Below are 20,026 nucleotides of genomic sequence, written 5' to 3'. Positions count from 1 at the left end.
TCTGCTTCCCAAGTGCTATGATTATAGGCATGCATCACCACCATGCCCAGATCAAATCAATTTTCTAAGTCAATGCCTTTCTGGACCATGTAATCAAGGTCCAATGCATTCTGGTGGCTACCTACTGCAAATGCAAATCTGGTTCTTTTTTTTTTTTAATTTTTTTTTTTTTTAATTTGTTTGAGAGCGACAGACACAGAGAGAAAGACAGATAGAGGGAGAGAGAGAGAATGGGCGCGCCAGGGCTTCCAGCCTCTGCAAACGAACTCCAGACGCGTGCGCCCCCTTGTGCATCTGGCTAACGTGGGACCTGGGGAACCGAGCCTCGAACCGGGGTCCTTAGGCTTCATAGGCAAGCGCTTAACCGCTAAGCCGTCTCTCCAGCCCCAAATCTGGTTCTTTTGAGCAGTAGGTCACATGAAATGAAAGCATGTCTAACAAGCGTATACAGAGGATAATCTCTGAAATAGCGTATTAGTGTTTAGAACTTCTCTATAAGAATTTTTTTTTCAAGGAAGAGAAGGGGGTGGAAGAAGCAAGAAGGTAGGGGAAGAAAGGGAAGATGAGAAAGGGAGCAAACTGTTCATTTCTCAATTATCCTTCCTTTTTTTTTTTTTAAAGAAATAAGGGCATCATAAAAACAGACCTCTGAAGGAAGTATTATAGCTACTCCTTCAATTTAAACATTAAGAATTTATTTAGTTTCTGTAATTATTTTTTACCAAAGATCATTCTACTTCACTTTGGTGCAATTCTCAGCTGGGGAAGAACATTTATCCATCACCTGACACCCTACTCTTCCAAGGCTGGTTTGTATACGCAGAGTGAAATTCTTAGGGACTCAGAGGCCTCTCCTTGTTCAAAGCACCAAAAGTAAACATTATCAGTAGAAGGCACAGCTGCATTTTTCACACACAGGCCTGGAAATGGAGGCTTCTATAATCCTACCAAATATTCAGCTCTGCTGCCACAGTTTTAGTCACCATGGAAACCAGAACCCTTCAAGCACACTTGCGCTCTTGATTTTTTGCTGACAACATTCAAAGCCTTTTCTAATATTATTCTCACTTCATTACTAATGTAAGTACAAGCAAGCACTATAAGGAAGAAATAGGGTGAATAGTGCTGACAATGGCCCACATATCTCCTCTACCACTATGTGGAACTCCAAGGAAGACACACACAACTGACATAGAGTATTTTGTAACCAAGTTTAACACTGAACCAAGAACACTTACTTGTCAGTAAAGAGTGAAGACACACAGCAAACACTGGGAGAAAATCCATCTCTTACAAGAAAGAGATCAAGCCAGCACTAAGCACAAATTGTCCCACAAAGGAACTTGGGGGATACAGAAGATTAAAGAAGTCTCATGATATGATCCACTGGACTCAAGTGATCATCCTGCTTCAATCACCCAGGTAGACAAGACTACAATTTGCACCATCATGCCTGGTACCAAAGAATCACTTAATACAGGATGTCTGGTTTAAAAAAATAAGATCAAAGCCAGGTGTAGTGGCACACGCCTTTAATCCCAGCACTCAGGAGGCAGAGGTAAGAAGACTGCATGAGTTCAAGGCTACCCTGAGACTATGTAGTGAATTCCAGGTCAGCTTGGGCTAGAGTGAGACCCTACTCAAAAAAAAAAAAAATAATATCATATAATACCTACTGCTTTTAAATGTGCTTTTTCCCCTTTTTATTTAATCATACCTTATAGATCACTTTTCATTTATAGCTCAAAGAAATGCTTTGTAATAATTTAATGTTAAAAGATATTAGACCAAGCTAGGCATGGTGGTACACACCCCCCCCTCCTTTTTTTGTTTTTGTTTTTGGAGGTAGGGTCTCACTCTAGCCCAGGCTGACCTGGAATTCACTATGGAGTCTCAAGGTGGCCTTGAACTCATGGCAATCCTCCTACCTCTGCCTCCCGAGTGCTGGGATTAAAGGCGTGCACCACCACGCCCAGCTTCTTTCTTTTTTTGTTTGTTGGGTTTTTTGAGGTAGGATCTCACTCTAGCTCAGGCTGACCTGGATGACTATGGAGTCTCAGGGTGGCCTTGAACTCATGGCAATCCTCCTACCTCTGCCTCAGGAGTGCTGGGATTAAAGGCGTGCACCACAACACCTGACTGGTACACACTTTTAATGCCTGCATCATTTTACAATATTGAGTTTCTGGTGCTTAGAAGTGGCCCAGTCCATCATTCTCAATTGCAAAACAATGTATAAATTGTTGTTTCCCTGAAATGGCTCAAACCATCTATATAACTGTTGCTTCCTTGAAGTAGTCCAGGCTTCTGAGGCAAAACGTCCTGCAACAGAAGAATTCCAATAACCCCTCTGCCCCTGAAAGAACTCCCTAGTCTGTAAGAGAAGCTGTTCTCAGCCTGTCTGGCCAGAACCCTTCTCAGCTTTCTGGAATACAGCCTATCTCAGCTATTGAGCAATCTTTTCTCTGGTTTCATTCTCTGCTCATTCCCTGTGTTTTCTTAACAAAAGACATGTGTAAATATTTTCATGTTAGATACAGATATAAAATAATAACCAGCTATTAAAATAGAACAAATTTTCTTAAAAGGAAAAGGTGAGCTTGAGATGTAGCTTACATATAGAATTCTCGCCTAACATGCATCAGGTGTGTCCGGGTAGATACCCAGAACCACAAAAACAAAAAAGGGTGGGTGGGTCAAAACACTAATCTCATTATAAATCTGAGGCCTATGTGGCCCAGTAGGCTCACTACAAGCTGACTGAGTCCCCTAAAAAAAATCCCAAAATTGTTCAGAGATCTGTCCTTTACTCATCAGAGACCCACTTCTTTTCTCTGTAGAGATAATTAGTGCTTATTTACATTGAAGATCACAAAAAACACTAGAAATGAATATCTGGTGGATTTATCTCCTCTTGCAGGTAAAAGATCCAAAGCCATCATTACTAGTATTGTCACATAGTACAATGTCGCTTTATGAAGACAATACTCTGCATCCTAGGTGATTCAGACACTACGTATCAAACATGTACCAACTGACTTTATGACTCAGTGAAGAAGATGAACTACAAATTTCTTCTGTCCTACTGACTACTTCAGAGCACAAAAGGAAAAATGATCAAATTCCTATCTGAACAAGTATGTCCCATCTTTTGACATTGTAGCATGACACTGTTACCTACAAATATGTTGTGCCATATGCCATATTCACAGCTATCCTGGGTATCATGTGGCTGTGGGCGGAAGGTTTGAGTTGGACATTTTATTATTCACAAAGGCATAAATTTATCCTATAGTTACTTTAAAATTAATTGTTAAAAACACCTGTTATAGTTAAAAAGGAACCTAAAATCAAAACAAGAGTCTATTTGATCTGAGAAAATTTCTTTACAAAATCATGGGAAACAATATGCCAGGCAATGGTGGCACATGCCTGCACCCTAAGATTCTGAAGGCTAAGGCAGGAAGATCACAGGCTCCTTGTTGGTCTGGACTATATAAGAACCTATCACACAGAAAGAAGGTATGGTGTTGTAGCTAAGTTATAAAGCACTTGACTTAGCATATGCAAGTCCAGTCTACCCTTCTTCATCACATCACCTTATGTTCAACAAAACTATGTACATAAAAGTCCATAACATTATTAGCCCTAATATCCAAAAGTACAATATAACTCAATAAATAAATTTTAACCATGAACTATTAATAATAAAAGGAATGAAGTAGTAATACAGTTTGCACATAGATGAGCCTCAAAAACATTAAGTGAGAGAAGTCAGTTATGGGCTGGTGAAATGGCTTAGCCGTTAAGGTGTTTTCCTATGAAGCCTAAGGACCCCAGTTTGATTCCCTAGGAACTAGGACCTACATAAGCCAGATGCACAAGGGGGTGCATGTGTCTGGAGATCATTTACAGTGGCTAAAGGCCCTGGAGCACCCATTCTCTCTTTCTATCTGCCTCTCTTTCTCTCTCTCAAATAAATAAATAAAATGTTTAAAAAAAAAGAGGTAAATTATAAAAAACAGAATATATATTCTTTGATTCTGCTTACATAAAAATATGCAAATCCATAGAGACTAAAAGCAAATTAATGGTTGCCACAAGTTAAGGGAATGCTCACTGCTAATAAGTATTATGTTTCTTTTGGAGGTGATTAAAATATTCTAAAAATTACACTATGGGAATAGTTTCACTATAAGCATACTATATCATTTAATTGTGAAGCTGAGCAGCTATACAAATCCAGAACATGGCTCTATAAAGCTGAAGGGGAAGAAAGGAGGAAGAAGAGCAGGAGTGATGAAAGCTGTTATACTCACGGGGTCTGAGAGCCCAGGATCCAGAAGGTACACAGGGATTTTCATGTAGCTTTCAAATGCCCTCTACTCTCAAAATCTATAGTCCTATGACATTTATTTACCTTCAATAGGCACACAGTTATGTGGGAAATAAATGCACTATAAATGCAAACTCAAACTAATAATATGCATTGGGTTGTTGGGTTGCTTTTTTGTTTCTAATGAAAGAGAGTGAGAGAAACAGACAGAACTGATGCACTAGGGCCTCCAGCCACTTGTAAGCAAACTCCAGACATGTGTGCTACCTTGTGCACATGTGCAAACTTATGCATGCATCACCTTGTGAATGACTTACATGGGAACTGAGGAGTAGAACACGGGTCCATAGGTTTTGCAGGCAAGTACCTTAACTGCTAAGCCATCTCTACATCTCTCTCTCTCTCTCTCTCTCTCTTTGTTTAATATAAATAATTTCCCATGGGGACTGGAGAGATGGCCCAGTGGTTAAAGGTGTTCATTTGCAAAGACTGTTGGTCAGGGTTTTATTCTCCAGTGCCCATGTAATGGCAGATGCATTAAGTAGCTAATGTGTCTGGAGTTCATTGTTAATTAAAAAAAAAATAGGCTTAAAAAAAAGATCTCAGCAGCAGAGTATGAGCAATAGGAACACTATGTTTACATTCCCTCCTGTAACAGAAACTTACAGAGTACATACAGCATGCAAGACACAATGACAAACAGGGTTAAAACAGGGTTCTGCTATGACAGGTATCTTATATGAATGTAAGAGACATGAAAAGCATATAAAGAAAGTAATGTGAAGATAAGATATGCATTATGAAGAAGATTAAATGAATACAGGCTGAAAGGGAAGCTTCAGATAGGATAGTCACTGAAGAGTCATTGATAAGCATGTATGTCCTTTACAACTATAAGTCTACTTGTTTATTTGCTTTAAAAATGAAAAACTACACCTTTAATCCCAGCAGAAGTAGGAGGTAGGAGTTCAAGGCCACCCTGAGACTACAGACTGAATTTCAGGTCACTCTGGTCTAGAGTAAGAGGGGGGGGGGGAGTACCTTAGGAACAAAGACTGCATTTGCACCAGAGATAAACTGTAAATGTAAATAACTATCTTTACAATTATCCACTGTGGTAGTTTGAATATATAAGTATTCAGTGTTTTATTAGCCTGTACTTTGGATCTGCAGCCACCTGGCTGGAGGTGGTATCACTGGGTGGTGATTTTAGGGTCTAGCCCTAAGGTGTGGTGGTGGATTTGAGATTCAAATCTAAAGATATGCAAAATGTGCCTAGCTGGAGTGACTTAAGTGTGCAGTGCTGCGTGGCTATTGGCTTGGGCTGCTCTCTCTTTGCTTGGACCTTGTAAAGGCAGGCCAGCTTATCCTGCCATTATGGAACTTCCCTTGGATCTGTAAGCTTAAATAAATATCCCATCTTCTGTAACTGTACCTTGTCTGAAAAGTTCATCTCAGCGGACCTGAAGCTGTGTGCTACATCCACTATATATCATTTTCAAGTATAAAACCTGTTGACCCTCAATATTTTACCTAATGTATTAAGTTGTTTGAGGCTAGAACTCAACTAAAAGTAAGTGAATATCCTAAAAATCTATAGGTCTAAATAACAAGCTAGATCACTTAGATAAAACAAAACACTGCAAAACTATTTACACAATATACATAAGAATATCACAAGCACAGTTTGGCAAAAATATTGATGACTTCAGTAGCCAGTTTGCAGAGGGCAAACACAGATCAAAGACCCATGACCTCATTCAGGACACTCCCTTGTTACTTTAGTCAATAGGTATTTTACCCTAACAAATAGATGATTCCTAATTATGACACCAATATGTATCCAGTAACACATGCATTTATTTAAAAAGAATAAGAGAGACAGGAGTGGTAGCACACACCTTTAATCGCAGCACTCGGGAGGCAGAGGTAGGAGGATCGCCATGAGTTTGAGGCCACCCTGAGACTACATAGTGAATAAGGTAAGTAAATAAATGTATAAATGTATATAACTGCAACAGAAGGCTCAGCATTCAAGCACACTTATATTCCTTATCTACTCTGACCTCAGGATCCTATTGTATAAAATCAAATGCCAATCAGGTATAGTATATATAATGTATATAAAGCCATCTAACAAAACAACAAACAGAATCTAACAGCATAGCTTTATTCCATTTGAGAAAAACAATGTGGTTTTCCTCCTTTTCTATTGACTGAGTAGAGGGACACATCTCCCCTTGAGACAGAGAAATGTTAGATACCTGTGATGCTAGTATGGATAAGAAGCCTTTATAGTAAGCACCATTTTAATGGTTTATTTTTCCTTTAAATAAGCTGACATATTGGGGAATGGAGTGATTTGACTATGTAACTGACAGGCATTAGTCCCTGCCCTGGTGTCCTGGGCAGATTCCTTGAGGGAAGGATGATCAATCAAGCTGCCAGTGGGACTGCCTCATGCAGCACTGGCTGCTCAGATGCCCTAAGGAAGCTACATGGCAACTCAGCTACTCACTACCAAGTGGAATTGGATCCAGAGGACAATATTTCAGCCAAAGCTATTCCAAAATAGCTTGTCCCAGACCCTGGTCATCACAGATCTAAGGGAACCTAGATGGTGCTGTAGCTATTTTTACCTGGGCCAGAGGGGAAGCACTTTCCTTGATGACCCTGCAGAAAACCTGTGACAGGTGTAAACACAGTCCTTTATAGCATGCAGGTCTGCTGTGATTGGTATAAGTACTCTTCCCTATGAGAAGGCTATTTGGCTCACTTTTACAAATCACTAAGATAGTGGGTTGTGCTACTCCCTCATGTTACAACATTAGGCTCAAGAAATGGTTCCTCTAAAAAAAAAAAAGAGTTCTGTTTTTTTGTTTTTGTTTTTTTTGGTTTTTTGAGGTAGGGTCTCACTCTAGCCCAGGCTGACCTGGAATTCACTATGTAGTCTCAGGGTGGCCTCAAACTCACGGTGATCCTCCTACCTCTGCCTCCCAAGTGCTGGGATTAAAGGCATGCGCCACCACGCCCGGCCCTTGGTTTTGGTTTTTCGAGGTAGGGTCTCACTGTAGTCCATCACTATGTAATCTCAAGGTGGCCTCGAACTCACAGTGATCCTCCTACCTCTGCCTCCCAAGTGCTGGGATTAAAGGTGTGCACCACCAGGCCTGGCTTATCGTTATGTTTTTTTTTTAAAAAAAAAAAGAGGTATTTTTGGGCTGGGGAGAGGCTTAGTGGTTACCGCGCTTGCCTGTGAAGCCTAAGAACTTCTGTTCAAATCTTCCAGATCCCACATATAACCAGAAGCAGCAGTGATGCACGCACGCAATGCTATGCATGTCCGCAAGGGGGCAGGGCACATACATCTGGAGTTTGTTCAAGAGGTTGAAAGGCCCTGGTGCCCCCATTCTTTCTCTCTCTCTCAAAATAACTAAACAAACAAACAAACAAACAAATAAAAAGGATATTTTCATGTGGTCTTTCATGCCAATTTTTAAAAATATTTTATTTATTTATTTGAGAGGGAGAGGGAGAGAGAGGATGAGAAAGATGAAGAGGCAGATAGAAAGAGAGAATGGGCATGCCAGGGTCTCCAGCCACTGCAAAGGAACTCCAGATGCATGTGCCACCTTGTGCATCTGGTTTATATGGGTCCTGGGGAATCGCACTGGGGTCCTTAGGCTTCACAGGCAAACGCCATAACCGCTAAGCCATTTCTTCAGCCCCCATTTTTTAATTGTTATCAATTTATGGAGTGGACTGAGCTGGTAACAAAAAGGATGGAGGCAGTAACTATATGGAGTGGCCAGCACAGAAACAATGAAGTGCAGAGGCAGCTGAGACAATAAGGGCTATGAGAAGCTGAGAGACTCCAGGATCTACTTGCTAAGTGTTCCATGGAGCTGCCCAGCTTTAAGGAACAAAGGCCCAAGAGCTGAAATACTTGTTGAAGGGCTCAGGGTCCCAGCACTTGAGGACAGTTCTAAGACTTGAACATTAATAAGCACTGCTTGCTGCTGTCTGCTATACTTTTCACTGCTGCTGGAAGCAGAGGTTAATCATAGTTACCAAGTAACAGACTGGGTCAATGGTAGCAAAAGCCCAGAGCTACAAACCCCCGACTTGACTGCCTAATCGGTAGCTTCTAAAGGCTGGAGCAATAGGATCTAAGCTTCTAAGCTTTCAGGGACTATAACTGTAATCTAGGCCTATTTTTTTGTTGTTGTTTGTTTTTTCTTTTAAAGCAAGGTTTTCTCTCTAGCCTAGCCTGGCCTCAAACTCAGTAATCCTCCTACTTTACATCATGAGTGCTAGGATTAGAAGTGTGAGCCACCACATTTAGATATAATCACTTCTAATATATATGTTTATAGATATAAAATTCAATGGTCTAGGTCCATATCATCCTGAACACACACAACCTTGTCTGACTTCAGATGCTAAGCAAGATTAAGTCTGGTTAGTACTTGGATAGGAGATAGCTTCTGGAAACATATCACAAGTAAGCCAGGAAAAAAAAAAAAAAAAAAAAGCACAACTAGAGAAAAGTTTAAAGTATTAAGAAACCACTAACCTTAATCCATTGAACAGCTGCTTGGATTTATCCAGAAGGTAACAGAAGTCTGTGACTGTTTTCCGCTCTCCCTGTGGGATGTCATCTTCAGCACCTCCAGAAGACATGATTTCTTTCAGAGCAAATTCAGTCCTATAAGAAAACATATGCTTAGTTTCTTACTAACTAAAATAAAGACAAACAGGTCCTAGTTGAACCATCTAATAGCATTTCCCCCAAGATATATAGAATCCTTCTGATTGTACGCAACTCATCAAAATAACTGTAGTATGCTGGGCATGGTGGCACAAGCCTTTAATCCAGGCACGTGGGAGGATGGGCCATGAATTCAAGTTCAGTCTGTGACTGTAGAGTGGATCTGTCAGCTTGGACTAGAGTGAGACACTGCTTTAAAAAAAAAAAAAAAACAACTAACTAAATAAATAAAGTGTAAAATGGTGTCAGAAAACAAAATCTCACATTGTTAGTGGGAATAAACACTGGTAGGTTCATATGGGAAGAATTGTCAGCTCAATTGTAACACATTACACTAGCAAAAAGGCCCCAAAGTACCCAAGCACTAAGAGAAATTTTTCAAAGGAAGCATATGGAAAGCAATTTTTAGAACACACTTTTATCTAATAAGAATAGTTTGAGTGGCTCTTCTGTTCTAGACCCTTGGTATGGTCAACAATCTAACAGCGACCTTTTTCAGCTATTTGCCCATTTGACTTTGTGAATATAAGCTAGGAAAGATAGTACAAATGGAAATGCCTTCTATATATCTCATTATCTCACAACATTCAAAGACTGAAGACAACCTAATAAGCCCAAAGAAAGGACAAAGTAAATATTTCATAGTGGACTATCACTAAACATACACTGTCACTAACTTACACTTCTGTCTAAGAACTTGAAGCCAGTTGCCTGCTTATAATCACAGCACTTGGAAGGCTGAGACAGGAGTATCAGAAGTTCAAGATCAACCTCAATATGATAGTTAATCTAGGTTGTCAACTTGGCAGATTTATAAGAACTAAATGTGACCAGCTGCCTTAAGCTCCTGCCACCATGCCTTCCCTGCCATGATAGACTGTAGTTTAGAACTGTAAGGTGAAATCAACCCTTCTTCCCATAAGTTAGTTACAGCTTATCAGGGCTTTTTCTTTTTGTTTTTCGAGGTAGGACTGCACTCTGGTCCAGGCTGATCTGGAATTAACTATGTAGTCTCAGGGTGGCCAAACTCACGGTTATCCTCCCATCTCTGCCTTCCAAGTGCTGGGATTAAAGGCACCACCACAACCGGCTTGTCAGGGATTTGATCACAGGAACAAGAGAAGTAGCTAATACACTTGGCTTCATAGTGAGTTCCAGGCCAACCTGTGCTACATGAGACCCTTTCTCAAACAAACAACAAAACAATGTTTTTCTCTTTTTTTGAGTAGGGTTTTACTCCAGGCTGACCTGCAATTTACTATGTAATCTCAGGGTGGCCTTGAACTCATGCCAATCCTCCTACCTCTCTCCGCTTCCCAAGTGCTAGGATAAAAGGTGTGCGCCACCTCACCTACCTATCAAAACAAAATTTTTTTTAAGGAAGCAATGAAGGCTGGAGAGATGGCTTAACAGTTAAGATGCTTGGCTACAAGGCCTAAGGACCCAAGTTTGATTCTCCAGGACCCACTTAAGCCAGATGTACCAAGTGGAGCCATATGTCTGGAGTTCATTTGCAGTAGCCAGAGGTCCTGACATGCCCCTTCTCTCTCTCTCTAACTCTCTCAATAAGTTTTAAAAAAAAATTAAAAGAGCAAATAAAGCTGAAGCAATGAGCCAGGCATGGTGGCGCATACCTTTAATCCCCGCACTTGGGAGGCAGAGGTAGGAGGATCTCCAGAAGTTCAAGGCCACCCTGAGACAACACAGTAAATTCCAGGTCAGCCTGGGCTAGTGAGACCCTACCTCAACAAACCAAAAAAAAAGCCAATGAGTATAAAAAATATATAAAGGAGAGGGGCTGGAGAGACGGCTTAGTGGTTAAGGCATTTGCCTGCAAAGCTAAAGGATCGCAGTTTGACTCTCCAGGACCCATGTAAGTCAGATGTACAAAAGGGCGCATGAGTCTGGAATTCGTTGCAATGGCTGGAAGCCCTGGTGTGCTTATTCTGTCTTTCTCTCTCTCTCTTTGCCTCTTTTTCTCTCTCAAATAAATAAATATATGTTTTAAAAAATGAAATATAGCTGGGCGTGGTGGCGCATGCCTTTAATCCCAGCACTGGGAGGCAGAGGTAGGAGGATCACTGTGAGTTCAAGGCCACCCTGAGATTCCATAGTGAATTCCAGGTCAGCCTGGGCTAGAGTGAGACCCTACCTCGAAAAACCAAAAAAAATAAAATAAAATAAAATAAATGAAATATAGAGATGCTGAAATGAAGGTGTTCAGTGGAGGGGGGTACCAGACGGGAGACGAAGGAGGGTAGTGGGAAGGGATTATGACAGTGATAAATTTTATATATGAACTGGGGTAGTCAATACAATTTTAAAATAAATAAACTCTATTTTGGGACTGGGGAAATAGCTCAGTAGGCAAAAGTGCTTCCCACCCAAGCACGAAGGCTTAAGACAGCCTGGGAAGGCCTGAGTTTGATTCCCAGCACCCATGCTAAAACCTAAGCATGGCCAAACATGCCTGTAACCCCAGTCCTGTGGGGAGTGGAGCCAGAAGAATTGCTGGGGCTCACTGGTCAGTGAGTATGAACAAAAATGGCAGCTTCATGCCAGGCGTGGTGGCACACACCTTTAATACCAGCACTCGAGAGGCAGAGGTAGAAGGATCACCATGAGTTCGAGGCAACCCTGAGACTACATAGTGAATTCCAGGTCAGCCTGGACTAGAGTAAAACCCTAACTCAAAAAACTAAAAAATGAATGAATGAATGAATAAATAAATAAATAAATAAAGGGAGCTTCAGGTTCAGTGAAACTCCATCCCCCCAAGAAAGCAGATGAAAAAAAAAAAAGCAGAAGAGGAAGACTGGAACATCCTCCTCTGCTTGTACATATGTGCATGGGGCAAATGTATCTACACACACATATGCATAAACCACACATACTAGACACAAAAAACCTGTACTTCATTAAATCCAAACTATCTCCATATGCAATCAATTATGTTGACCAGTAGCTGTTTCTATTTTTTTCTTTTTTGTTGTTGTTGCTGTTTTTGTTTTTTCGAGGTAGGGTCTCACTCTAGCCCAGGCTGACCTGGAATTAACTATGTAGTCTCAGGGTAGCCTTGAACTCACGGCAATCCTCCTAATTCTGCCTCCAGAGTGCTGGGATTAAAGAAGTGCATCACCACACCCAGCGACCAGTAGATTTTTTTAAGGTAAGTTATAGAGGCTGGAAAGTGGCTCAGCGGTTAAAGAAAATTTCTTGCATTGCCTGACAGCCCAGATGTACAGCTACCTATGTGAAATCAAATTCATTTACAGTGGCAAGAGAACCTGATACACCTATACACACATGCAAATAAATTATTTTAAGAATTAAAAAGGTAAGCTATACAATATTTAACAGGTAGGGGGTGCTGAAGGGATAGCTCATTGTTTTCCCTGAGTACCAAGTACTTGCTGCCCAAGCATGAGGACTTGATTTCAGATCCTAAGCACCCACATAAAATGCCAGACATGGTGGTACACACTGTAATACTGTGCTGGTAGGCAGAAACAGGAAATATCTAAGGCTCAATGTCAGCCAGTCTACCAGTATCAATGAGTTCTACGTTTAGCAAGAAACCCTGTCCCAAAGATGAAAATGTAGAGCTACTGAGAAAGACACCCAAAGTTGATCTCTGGCTCCCATTTGCACACGTACATTACACACACACACACACACACACACACACACACACACACACCTCTCCAAAGGACAGAAACCTTTGAGACAACACAGGGGAATTTGGTCCCAATGTAGGGTATAAAAAAATGGGCAAAGTGGACAAGACCACAGCAGGAAGTTAAGGGTGTGGTACAGTTCTCCTGAGTATTTTTCTCTCCAACAATGCCTGGCAATGGAGGCTGCAAGGTAGGAAAACTGTAAGCAAACCTGAAGCTGTGAAGGGGCTTCAGGGAGACACAGGGTGTCACTGGAGCCAACTGGTGGTGAAGTCACTTTCAACAGCCATGGATTTGGGGGGGAGGGGCGCGTGGGAGTAGATCTTGGAAAATGCTGTACCTGGGAAGGCAATCCATACTGTACTATAATGGACCTTGAACCTGGAAAGTCCTCTCCTAGACACAAGACTGGAAATGTCCCCTTTCGTTTTAAGGGCAGTAGGAAAGGCACAATCCAGGCTGTGGCTTTCCTCACTCCATCTCATATTCTCACTAGCAAATAGGATGCTAATGACCCCAGTAGATGAGTTCAAAGAAGGAAAAAAAGTTTAAAAAACAAACACATTCAATAAAGTAAAGACATTACTAATCAAATAGAAATTGTCATTATGAAGCAAATAAAAATATCAGGTAATGATTTGGAGAGATGGCTCAGAGGTTAAGACACTTGTCTACAAAACCGAATGACCCTGGTTCTATTCCCTGGTATCCATATAAAGCTAGATGTGCAAAGCGGCACATGCCTCTAGAGTTCATTTAGCAGTTGCCCTGGTGATGCCATTCTCTCTCTCTATCTGCCTGCAAATAAATAAATTTTAAAAAATACTATGTAGAAAAGCAAAAAGGATGTAATTCAACAAATGAATAATCTAAAAACATCAAGTTTAAATTTCTTTGCCAAAAGAAATCAGAAAAAAAAATTCAAAGGTAAAAAGACTTAAAATACAGATACTGGAAAAATTAATATGTGTGTGTGTGTGTGTGTGTGTGTGTAAAACAAACAAGGGAGAAGTCTTTGTAGGAATAATGAAAACAAAATAGTAAGACCTTAAAGTGAAAGAACTCAAAGAATACATACATGAAGGAAATAATTCCAGCACTAGAAGTATCAAAGAAAAACTTAAGAAATCTTGACACTTCCTCTCACTTTTCCTGACGAGGTCAGTTTACAGCCATTAGATGCATACCACACCTGCATGGGTGCTCTACTGCAAGCCTTGCACATGAGGAAACCATCCACCCAACGGTGACTTGTTCAGGATGCTAGAGTCCCAGCAGCTCAGTGCTGGATATCTGGGAAGGGGAGACCTGGGTGAAGTTGAGGAAAGCCTGAGCTCCTTGGAGAACATTAACTGGCTAATTACATTAAGAAAGTACAGGAAGTACAAGATGATCTGAAATATCTCATACAAAAAGAAAATGGCGACTGAAGAGATGGCTTAACAGTTAAGGTGTCTGCCTGTGAAGGCTAATGATAGGTTCAATTCTTCAGTACCCACATAAGCCTGATGAACATGGTGCTTTATGCGTCTGCAGTTTGTTTGCAGTGGCTAGAGGCCCTGGCATGACATCTTTCGCCCCTGTCTAATAAAAAATAAATAAAATAATTTTGTATGTTTGTTTGTTTTGTTTTGTTTTTTGCTTTTTGAAGTAGGGTCTCACTCTAGCACACGCTGACCTGGCATTCACTATGTAGTATCAGGTTGGCCTTGAACTCAAGGTGATCCTCCTACTTCTGCCTCACGAGTGCTAGGATTAAAGGTGTGTGCTACTACACCTGGCATTTTTGGTTTCTTGAGGTAGGATCTTACTCCAGCCAAGGCTGACCTGTAATTTACTACGTAATCTCAGGGTGGCCTCAAACTCATGGCAATCCTCCTACTGTGCTTCCCAAGTGCTGGGATTAAAAGCATGCACCACCATGCCTGTCAAAATAAAATATTTTTTAAAAAGTTCAGATATGCAAAGGCCATACTGCCATCATGCATTTTACACAGCACAAACTCAGTAAATGCTTACGGTGTTTTTTTTTAATTATTTTTATTTATTTGGACAGAGAGAGGGAGAAAGAGATAGAATGTGCATGCCAGGGCCTCTAGCCACTGCAAACAAACTCCAGTTGCATGCACTACTTTGTGATCTGGCTTACATGGGACCTAGAGAATCGAACCTGGGTCCTTAGGCTTCTCAGGCAAGCACCTTAATCACTAAGACATCTCTCCAGCCCCTACAGTGGCTTAAAATAAAACCACACATTTTTATTTATTTATTTAAGAGAGAAAGGGGCAGAGAGAGAGAGACAGAGAATGCATGTGCGTGCCAGGACCTCCAGCTACTGCAAACAAATTCCACATGTATGCGCCACCTTGTGCATCTGGCTTATGTGTGTACTGGGGAATTGAACCTGAGTCCTTAGGCTTTGCAGGAAGCTCCTTAACTGCTAAAGCATCTCTCCAGCCCCCAAATAAAATATTTTTAAATTTTTTAAAATTTAAGCTGGGCGTGGTGGCACACACATTTAATCCCAGCACTTGGGAGGCAGAGGTAGGAGAATCACTGTGAGTTTGAGGACACCCTGAGATTTATGTAGTGAATTCCAGGTCAGCCTGAGCTAGAGTGAAACCTTACCTTGAAAACTTTTTTTGAGTTTTTTTTTTTGGGGTTTTCGAGGTAGGGTCTCACTCTGGTCCAGGCTGACCTGAAATTAACTCTGTAGTCTCAGGGTGGCCTTGAACTCACGGCGATCCTCCTACCTCTGCCTCCCGAGTGCTGGGATTAAAGGCGTGCGCCACCACGCCCGGCTTGAGTTTATTTATTTGAGTGGGGAGCAGATAGAGAGAAAGGGTGCGCCAGAGCCTCCAGCTGCTGCAGACAAACTCCAGATGCATGCACCACCTTATGCATCTGGTTTAAGTGGGTCTTGGGGACTCGAACATGGGTCCTTTGGCTTTGCAGGCAAGTGCTTTAACAGCTAAGCCATCTTTCCAGCCCTTTGAGAAAGCCAGATTCACAAGGTGATGCAATCACACAAGATAGTGCACATGGCTGGAGTTCAACTACAGTGGCTAGAGGCCCTGCCAATTCTCTCTCACTCTCTTTCTTTTTCTTTCATTAAAAAAAAAAAAAAATTTTTTTTTAAAGAAAGTAAATGCTCAAAGAATAGTGGAGACATGCCAAAAGGACATAAGCTCCAGTTTGAAGGCGATCTTATTGCCAAACGAAAATTTTAGCTCAACACAAACAATGACAACAACAGATTCTAACCTACTGAATGAAACAAGCAATCATGGAGCAGAGTTGGGGATGTAGCACACTTGGTAGAGTGGGTGCTGAGCATGCACCAGGTCCTGTGTTCAATCCATGTCCCAACTGCATAAATCAGGCATGGTGGTGCATACCTGCAATTGTGGCACTTGGGAAGGTGGAGGTGAAGGAAGATCAGAAGTCCAATGTCATCCTTAGTACATATCAAGTTCAAGGGCTGAGCTACAGGAGACACTGTTGGGAGTGGGAGGGGAATAGAAGGGATGGGATAGGATGGGATGAGAGGAAAGACAGCTAGATTCCATGACACACACCTGTAATTCCAGCAATTTAGGAGGCTGAAGTGGGTCACGAGTTTGAAACCAACCGTGCCAACACTGTAAGACCCTGTCTCAACGACAATAAAGGAGAAATATGACAATCAATTTGAACATTCAAGTGAAATAGACAAATACTGAACAAAGTACTTTTTCTTAAACTTGCATCAACAAGAATGAGAAGGGTTGGAGAAAGATGGCTTAGAGGTTAAGGTGCTTGCCTGCAAAGCCAAAGGACCCACATAAGCCAAATGCACAAAGTGGTGCATGCACCTGGAGTTCATTTGTGCTGGCTGAAGGGCCTAGCATGCCCAATCTCTCTCTCCCTCCCTCCCTCCTTCCCTCCCTCTCTACCTCTTTCTCTCTCTCAAATAAATAAATAAAATTCTGAAAAAAAGAGCTAGAAAATTTAATAGGTCTGTCTACTAAAGAAATTGAAAACTTTAACTGAAAGCAAACCCCTGATGAAAACTACAGGGCCAGATGGCTTCATCAGCAAATTACACAGAACGTATAATAAAGAAAACATGCCAATCTTAAACAACCTCTTAACAAAATATGAAAGGAGGGCCATTTCTCCAACTCATTTCATGATGTCATCATAATTGATAGCCAAAGCTAAAAAGAATATCACAAAAAAGGAAAATTAGAGGCCATTCTAACTAATGAATATAGATATGAATACACTAAACCAAGTGTTAGCAGATTCAGCAATATATAAAAATGACATGACAAAACTGAGCTTATTTTAGGACTGCTGAGTTGATTTGGTATTTGAAAATTAACTACTGTAATCACTTACCACACAAGTAAAATGAAGGGGGGAAATCTTATGTTAAGTGCTCAACAGATGTGGAGCACACATTTGGTAAAAATTTAAAATCATCTTGCAAGGGGGAAAAAAAGCTCAGGAAATTAGGAACAGAAAGAAAAAGTCTTGTATTCATAGAGGACACGAAGGCTGAGGATGTAGTACAATGGGAGGAATGCTTGCCCAGCATGCATTAGGTACAGGGTTTGATCCCCAGCACTGCATAAAACCAGTGTGGTGGCCCATGGCAACAATTCTGGATAATAAACACCGGAGAGGGGGAGTCAGGAAGATCAGAAGCTCAAGGTTATCATTCACTACTCAGTGAGTACAAGGCCAGACTAAGATATGAGAGACAGACTGTGGTTTACATTGGCAAAGTCAACATGAAGAATATTGAAATGATAGCAAAAACCATACTTTGTGGTGAAATGCTGGTATTATTTCCTATGACTTCTGATACAGCTTTTTGTTTTGATTATTTTTGCTGCTCTTCAAGGCAGGAAATCACTACAGCCTAGGACTGTCTATATTTGGAAATATCCTACACCTCAGCCTCCTGTGTGCTAGGACTACAGCTGTACACAACCATGACCACCAAGCAGTTTTTAACTAAGTCATGTAAAGTCTCCATCACAGGGACTGCAGAGACAGCCTAGTTGGTAAAGTACGTACCCAGTAAGCAGAATGCCTAAGTTTGATACCCAGTACTACCTGAACCAGGCATGGCGATGCACATTTGTGATCCCTGCATTGCCTTAACGTAGACAGGAGGATCCCAGGGGTTTGCTGGACAGCCAGTCTAGTCTAACTGGTGAGCTCTAGGCCAGTAAGAGACAGTGTCTCAAAAAAGGTGGATAGCCTATGCAAGTTTCAGGTCAGTCTGAGCTAGAGTTCTCACACTTTTGTGTTTCTTACCCTTTCTTATAAAAAAACAAGACAAAACAAAAACCATAGATGAATCTAATAGAGTGCTGGGTAAAAGACAGTAGACACAAAGACTACATTCTATATGATTTAAAGACAAAGTATACAAAACCTAGTATTTGGTAGAATGTTCACTCTAGTGGATACTTTTTTATATAATGAATATTCACATACTTTTCTGATAGCAGTGCTCTTGAATAGAAAGACTTCAAGAGAAAAACAAAAGAAAGGAAAGGAGAGAAGAAGGGAGGAGGAAAACTACCAGACTCATGGTTTTACAAGTAAGTTTATCAAACGTTCTGGGTTTTGTTGATTTGTTTTGAGACAAGGGCTAGGTAGCCTTCCTTTGCTGGTTTTTCCTTGAGGTTTCAATCTTTTCATATTTGGTTAAATTAGTTTGTAAAATATGTATAGTGATCAAAGTCAATTGCAGCAGAGAGGATGAGAAGCAGATGGGTAACCACATCACACTGATAAGAATAATAGCAGAAAAAACATAAAAGACAGATTTTTTTTTTTTTTTTTTTTTTATTATTCGAGGTAGGGTCTCACTCTGGTCCAGGCTGACCTGGAATTAACTCTGTCATTTCAGGGTGGCCTTGAACTCATGGCAATCCTCCTACCTCTGCCTCCCGAGTGCTGGGATTAAAGGCGTGCGCCACCACGCCCGGGTAAAAGACAGATTTTTGTGGCTGAATTTTCTCTCTCCAAAACCACACTGAAGGGCTGGGTAGATGGCTCATCAGTTAAAGATGCTTGTTTGCAAAGCATGCTAGCCCAGATTCCCCAATACCCATGTAAAGCTGGATCCAGTAAAAAGTAGCACATGCATCTGGAGTTTATTTGCAGCAGCAGGAGGCCCAAGCAGGCCCACTTTCTCTCTCCTTCCCTCTTTCTCTCCCTCACCTCTTCTTCCTCCTTCCTTTCTCTCTCTCTCTCTCTCTGCTTATAAATAAAGAATATATGGAGGTCCTAATCCCTGATAACTATGAACATGGTTTAATTGGGAAATAGCTTTTGCAGATGTAAGTTCAGAGGAAGTAATCCTGGAGTAGAGTGGGCTCTTCATCCAATGTGACTACTGTCTTCACAAGAGACAGAGGGAAGATGACAGCCATGTGAACAGAGCCACAGACTGGAGTTATGCAATAGCTAAGTTGGAGAACACCAAGAACACTAGCAGCTGCCAGAAGTGAACAGAGAGGCGGAACAGATTCTCCCTCTATGGCCATCTGAGGAATCAAGGCTACAGCACCTTAATTTTGGAATCTGGCTCCTGAACTGTGAAAGCATGTATTTCCCTTGTTTTAACCTGTACAGCTTGTCATTTCTCTTTTTAGTTCTAATTTGCATTTCTCTGGCAACTAATAAAATTCCTTGCCCTCTCCTTTGTTATGGCAAGCTTAGAAAACTGATACACAGATATAACAGACATAGGAGCCCAAGCAGAGATTACAAAATGAGCAAAACAGCCATGAGTGAGGACAACTACGCCAAGATTTGTTCAGCTAAATACATAAAATATGGCAAATTATTAACCCGTTTTTTTACATTTTTTTTTCCTTTCCAGGGTAGGGTCCTTTCTAGCCAAGGCTGAACTCACTCTGTACTCCAAACCAGGCCTTGAATTCGCAGAGGTGCTTCTACCTCTGCCTCCCCAGTGCAGGGATTAGAACAATGCACCACCATGCCTGGTTTAAATTTTTTATTATTTATTTATTTGAGAAAGACAAACAGCAAAAGGCAGAGAGAGCAAGAGAGAGTATGGGCACACCAGGACCTCCAGCCACTGCAAATGAACTCCAAACTCATGTACCATGTGCAGCTGGCTTACATGGATACTAGGGAATCAAACCTGGGTCCTTAGCCTTCACGGACAAGTGCCTTAATGGCTAAGCTATCTCTCCAGCCCTACTTTTTTTT

General features: G+C 41.2%; 1 protein-coding gene across 1 annotated transcript in view; it reads right to left on the bottom strand.

Annotated features, from left to right (window-relative positions):
* The window catches only part of Scai (suppressor of cancer cell invasion), a 175,288-nt gene that overhangs the window by 73,490 nt on the left and 81,772 nt on the right, over positions 1 to 20,026 (bottom strand). Inside the window, exon 3 of the mRNA XM_004662802.2 lies at positions 8,913 to 9,044. Coding sequence (XP_004662859.1) covers positions 8,913 to 9,044 — 132 coding nt within the window. The remainder of the gene's footprint in view (positions 1 to 8,912; positions 9,045 to 20,026) is intronic.

Source organism: Jaculus jaculus, chromosome 1 (genome assembly GCF_020740685.1).
Source record: "Jaculus jaculus isolate mJacJac1 chromosome 1, mJacJac1.mat.Y.cur, whole genome shotgun sequence".
Taxonomy (NCBI): domain Eukaryota; kingdom Metazoa; phylum Chordata; class Mammalia; order Rodentia; family Dipodidae; genus Jaculus; species Jaculus jaculus.
Note: the sequence above shows the minus strand (reverse complement) of the source record. Positions and strands in the feature narration are given on the sequence as shown.